The sequence below is a fragment of the Galeopterus variegatus genome, unplaced genomic scaffold (assembly GCF_000696425.1).
Source record: "Galeopterus variegatus unplaced genomic scaffold, G_variegatus-3.0.2 Scaffold1891, whole genome shotgun sequence".
Lineage (NCBI taxonomy): Eukaryota > Metazoa > Chordata > Mammalia > Dermoptera > Cynocephalidae > Galeopterus > Galeopterus variegatus.
In genome coordinates, this window is record NW_007728002.1 from 313,240 (window position 1) to 319,643 (window position 6,404).

Genomic DNA, 6,404 nt, shown 5'->3' on the forward strand with positions numbered 1-6,404 from the left:
CAAGGTAATGTTATTTTAAGTAATTGTCAGTACCTGGAATGGCATTCTACTGATGATAGGAAATAATGCTGTGATGATCGATGTTGCTGTCAACTTGACCTTCATTCCTTCTTTCATGTCATTAATTGATATTGCATATTCAGTCCTATTTCTGCAAAAACCTTCATATGTTACATTTTCTCTTTAAGGTCCTCATAAAAGCAATTTCATTCTGTTACAGTCCACCAACACACAGAGTTACTCTGATATTGTGCTAACGTTATGTATCTTTCTAGCTTGAGTTTAGTATGTTTATTAAAAGAGAAATACGCAGGTAGAAGAAGGAAAAAGAAACATTCTCCAGAAAGTGTGTTTGCAAGCGCAGTACTACCAGAAGCTGGGGGTGGGCATATGTTGGGTGTACCTGTGATGGCTTTTCCCTTCTGCTCAGGATCTCAGTGGAAACTCTTTATGGAATTCCAGGAGGAACAACCTCAGTAGGACCTTCTTGTGAGTATTTCCATACATCTCTCTTTAAGAGTCTTTGGCTTCTACTTTTTAAATCTGATTAGGAACAAAGGTTTAACCTGGTCAGAAAAGCAGAAAAATGAGTATGTGTCAAATAACAGCATTTTTCTTTTGTTAGTAAGATTGGAAATAATTTATTCTTCAAGTTTTCCTGTTTCTGGCAACAAGATCTCACCTGAGTGCCTTTTAAGAATATAATGAAACAAGAATTCCTACTGCAAAGTAAACATTTGCCTTTTTAGTGTCAAAAAACATACACATGCAATCATGATTATCGTATTTTTTTGGATATATAAGATTGTGAATTTGCATTAAAGAGTGGAAATACATCTGTCTTGCCTAAAGAAAAAGGCTTAGATTGAAGACCTGATTATGCTTATTCTTTAGTTTGAAAAAGAACTAAAAAAAAATTTTTTGTCCTTTCAGCTTACGAGGTTGATCTTTTTAATTTTTGGTTTCTCAGTAACATCCTAATTGTTAAAGCAGTAACTCTGAGAAGGATTGAGACAGAGAGAAAGACAGAGAGAGATAGAGAGGAAGATGGGATGGAGAGAACGAATACAGAGAACTCACATGGTTGTAGATTTGAGTATCCTCTTGGAATTTTATTTATTCAGAGAAATGAAATTTGAAAACCAACCAAGCAAAGATTTTTCTATTTTGTTTGTAGTGTTTTCTGGACTTTTCTAGTTACATTAGCAAATCAACTATCCATACAGTTGTATGGGGCAGAATTCAAAATAATCTACTCTACAGAAGGGCCAGTTGATACCACGCAGGTAGCAGGTGACTTTCAGGTTGTAACCAGCTCTATTTGAGGTGACCTTTCTCTGGAGATTCCATCACAGTCTTGGTGCAAGCCTGACTCCAGACTTAAAGGACTTCTTTCTCCCAAAAGTTCAGTAGTTTGTGCTCATGCAGAGTAGTGGGTTATTGCAGCATGAAATTAAACAATAATTGTAATTGTACTTTCTTCCCTAAGGACCTCAAATAGTGGAGATATTCTTTGAATGCATTTATTCAGACTTGCCCATGGCCACTTGTGCACTTGAGCAGGGCAAGTAACAATTTAAAGAGAGCAAATTTCAGCCTGTGAACATTTAGGGGCCACGTGGGCTAATGAAACTGATTTGTAGGCTTGTCCAGAGACATTCATAGACTCATTTGTAGGCATCTGCTTTGCATGGTTCAGGAACCCTTTAGTTTAATTGATCCAGAACAACACAAGCACAGTTAAATCTAATATATGTTGTGTGATCACATAGATAATTAAAAAAACAGGATTGCTTTTCAGTTAGCTTAGGGCATACACAGTAAATGACTTACATGCATATCTGATGCTCATTTTTCTATGACAATAATTGTGGAGTTGTAAATTTCTCTATTGGTAGAGATAGGAATCAGATGTAACTGATACTTTCCTTTCAAACATACATATGACATACAAATATCTACACCCTCCTACACACTGTATTGTTACTGTTTCACATACTTTTTCCTTTCTTTGAATCATTGAAAGATTTAAAGCAGCATTATCTAAACAACTTCATTTTTTCAAACAGGTTGAGAAATTCAAATGGAGTTGACAGTAAGTTTTCATATTTAAACAATTTAATTTTAATTTTTTTATTTTATTCACTGTCCTGCTGAGATTTTTGTAGTTCTTGAAATTGCATTTATGATTTTTGTCTACTATACACATTGAAAGTTTGGTAGAAGAGTAGAAAACTGAATATCTTCATCCAGATAAATCAGGACTGATGTCTGCTGGTTTCAAATTTTTTGAGTGACCTGTTTTTGACTATGAGTGTTTTGTTTCATCTGTGAGTGTGGGTGTAACCACTTAGTTCATTTTATAAATCAGGACTGATGTCTGCTGGTTTCAAATTTTTTGAGTGACCTGTTTTTGACTATGAGTTTTTTGTTTCATCTGTGAGTGTGGGTGTAACCACTTAGTTCATTTTGCATGTTCAACAGCTCTTACTGTCACTGTTTTACATATTACTCATTAGGAGCCATTCATGAGATTGTATGTGGATGCTTTTCCACCTGGTTTCAGTAGGACTCTGTGCCCCAAATGGCTAAGTAGGGCTGAGTCATGTGGTAAAACCACTTTCAGCTACTTGTAGTCTCTGACTTCTTTTCATTTCCTTGTCCCTTGATGGATGGTGGGTACCTTTGCCTTCTATGGTCTTGCTCCATCCCACTATCTCGGGTTTCATTACATCCTTCTCTTCAACCTACATACAAATTTAAGTCATATTCTGTACAAAGGGAAAAATAATCTTTTTCTAGATTTACCTAGCTTTCAAACTGCCCCTCCTATCCCTCACCTCCAAGTTAATTGAAGAAGTGATAACATTTATTCTTCAGCCCATGGTGTCTGTCCCCTCTACTGAAATGCCACTAGAACCAAGTCACATGACCCCTTTTCAGTCCTCATCGAACGTGTGGCATTTGAAGTTGGACTGTGTTTCTTTCTTTTTTTTTTTTATCCTTTTTGTCTTTTTTTACTGACCGGTAACGGGATCACAACCCTCAGTGTCGCGCCCGTACCGGGGACCGGCAACGGGATCGCAACCCTTGGTGTTGCACCCGCACCGCGCTCAGCCAGTGAGCGGGAACCGGTCTCCACATGGGATCCGAACCCTCGGCGGGAGCACCGCCATGCTCCCAAGTGGCGCACTCTCCAGTGCGCCACCGGGCCGGCCCTGGACTGTGTTTCTTTCATGACACTGTCTGTAGTCTTCCAGGCTGTGCTTCTGTTTCTTTGCTGACTTGCTCTTGGTCTTTCTGATAGCCTCCTCTTCCTTGGCCCAAGCTGGAGATCTTTGTAATTTACAGTCCCTTTGCCACCCCACTGCTCTTAGCTGTCAACCTTGCCTTCTAACTCCATTCGACATCCCTCCCCTCTCTTTACAGTTGTCTGTTTTGCTCCACTCTACTGTGCCTGCCTGAACACTGCCAACATTTGTTTTCCTAAATGAAAAGTGTATACTTCCATTTGTACTTGATTTTGTATTAGCATTCTGGTTGGTTTCTCTCCCTTTAAATTTTCCAGTGTTTCCATTGGAATTATCTTTATGAATGATGTCACCACTCATGTAGCAGCTTCAATGGCTCCCTATTACCTAAGGATAGACTACAGAGCCCTGGGTTTTTCTCAATGCTCTTGACAGCCTGACCCCAGTCCAAATGTCCAGGCTCATAATCACGATTCCTTTCATTCAGTTTTTATGCCTGAAAGAATATGACCAACCACCCATTAACAACTTTATGTGGATGTCTAAAAGGCACCTCAGACAAAATGTTTCAACTCCTTCCTCCCTCATCTCAGAAATGGCAGCTCTATCCTTCCAGTGCCTGAAGCTAAAGTCTCGCAATCATACTTCATTCCCGTTTTTCACACCCCACATCCAATGCATCAGTAAATCTTTCAAAATATATCAAGAGTTGAATCACTTTGCCACCTGTACATAATACCCTACTTCAAGTCACCATCATTTCTTTCTTGGATTATAGTATAGCCTCCAAACTATTGCTTTCTAACAGTCTGTTTCCAAAGAGCAGCCAGAATAATCCTTTTCAACTGGAAGTTGAACCGAGTCAGTCCTTTGCTCACGTGGCTTTCCATCTCACTTTGCAAAAGCAAAGTCCGAATGCAGTTTACAAGGCCCTGATGATTTGCTCCCCCACAACTCTGCAACCTCAGTCCTCTCAGTGCACTTCCCTCTGGCTGCACCTCCCGTCTTCAACATGGCAGGTGTGGTCCTGCCTCTGGGAGTTTGCACTTGCTGTTGCCTCTGCCTGGAATACTCTTCATTTTTCCATATGGCTCACCCCTCTCTTCCTGTGGGTCTATGCTCAGATTTCATATGATCAGAGAGGCCTTGCCTAACCACCCTATATGCAAAAGCAACCTCCCTGTTCCGCATACTTCCTAACTCTCTTAACGTGATATATAAGTATATACACACACACATATACACCTACTATACTGTGTATAATACACTCTATGTATTTGTTTACTATTTCCCTTTACTAGAATGTGGCCGAGAACTTTATCTATTTTGATCACTGATCTTTCTCTTGAGCATAGACCAATGCCTGCACATAGTAGGTGCTCAAGAAATATATATTGAATAAATATGAATAAGGTCTCAGCTCCCTAAGTAGTGAACCTGGGGTTGAAACTCAGCTTTTTCAGACTCAGATGCCCATACCCTTTAAGTATTTCAACCTGTTTGTCTACGAAGCTCCTCCCTTCCAGGTGGAATTAATGTGTTCCATAAACCTCTGTGTTTACCTCTATGATATTACTTAGCAAACTGTATTGTGAGTATAGTTCCATGTCCTTCTCTGTTAGTACATTATTTTTGCTCTTCTCTAGGGTGTGAACCACATCTTGCTCACATCTCTCTTGCCTGGTATGACCCATGGTGGGAGCCGAGTACTTTTTGTTCTTAATTGAATAAATTGAGAAAGGAAGAGTCTTTTCTGCTGACCTTACATTTTACCAGTCATCCCCAAAAGAAATGATTGTTATTCCTTCCCTTACCCAGCAACAAGAAGCTGGAGAGATCTGTGAAACTGGGCTCATTATACTGTGTACTCTATTAGGGATAAAGCAGTTGCCACTGTGAGACCAAAGTTCTGTACTTTAATTTTGATTTTATGAAATGGCAAAACCGTTGCAAAGGATTTCTCTGAAGTCTTGTAATTTAGAACTGGAGCAGACAGCAGAGAATGAGTTAAACTTGGAGGACGTGTTCCCAACGCACAGTCCTTGTGTAACCAAACAAATCCCTTAGTGTTGTATTATCGACCCCCTCCTTTGTTTCTGCTATATACCTCTTCATGTGTTTTCATCATGTTGTTGTTATTTTAGGTCAGTGAAGTAGTCTGCTAATAACTTGGTATTAATAATGTCTTTCTGTGGGTATTGCATCTTGATAGGGAGCTCAGAAAATCATGCTTCTGGGATGTCGTGAAGTCTGATGGGCAGCTGAGTACCTTCTGCAACCCAGAGGTGTAATTGGTTCAGAGGAAATATATCTTTGAGGCTAATATTACCTGTCTTTCTTCAATTCCCTATATAAATATGTTTGAAGATATTACATTGATGACTGGAAGCTGTCAGGATACCACGCACAATAGTGTGTTTAAAGGATATTAGGCAAGCTTTTGCAAATACTGAGACAACTTTCCGATTAACTTGTTCAATAGTAACTTTGAAGGCAATATATTCACAAGCATGTATTTATCTCCAGCCAAGTAATTAAAATGTCAATCTTCTCTATAATTTCAGAGATCTCAGCCTCCTTAAAAAGCCCTCAAGAGCCTCACCATCATTATTCAGGTAGGATGCATGTGCACAGAGACATGTCAGCCAAGCTAAATGTCTGTGATTCTGCATTTGTAAATGGAAACTGTGATGAATTCCGTATGATTGATATGGCTTCCAACTTGAAAAGTTGTTGTTCACTCTGATGGGAAGAACATTCAGATTTCTTACCTTGCCATTGACTTGGGAACACAAGTTGTCAGGATTTAAGAGAATTTAGATTTTTTTTTAAGGTTTGTATTGGCAAATTCCACATTGTGGAGGAGAAGGGTGACCTTGAGATCTAAAAATTCCTTATTAGCTCAAAGCCAGCCCAGTGCCAGAGATCTCAGTGTTTGGGATTGGGGAAAAGACAGACCTGAAAGTAGTTCTCTGAGGGAGGGTTTTGTACCCTCACGAGCCCATCAGTGAACGTACCCACTGAATGAATGCCAACCCCGCAGAGGGAAGCCAACAAAGATGTTACTAAACAAAGACGTCGAGGGTATTGACTCTCTTAAGCAACGTCACTTCACAGTACTTCGGTTGTCTTTCTTTCAAAGTGGGAATAATT

The 6,404-nt window shown here is 39.5% G+C and overlaps 1 protein-coding gene across 1 annotated transcript in view; it reads left to right on the forward strand.

Annotated features, from left to right (window-relative positions):
- The window catches only part of TRPM6 (transient receptor potential cation channel, subfamily M, member 6), a 126,504-nt gene that overhangs the window by 103,222 nt on the left and 16,878 nt on the right, over positions 1-6,404 (forward strand). Inside the window, exons 29-31 of the mRNA XM_008579473.1 lie at positions 431-489; positions 2,070-2,095; positions 5,816-5,925. Coding sequence (XP_008577695.1) covers positions 431-489; positions 2,070-2,095; positions 5,816-5,925 — 195 coding nt within the window. The remainder of the gene's footprint in view (positions 1-430; positions 490-2,069; positions 2,096-5,815; positions 5,926-6,404) is intronic.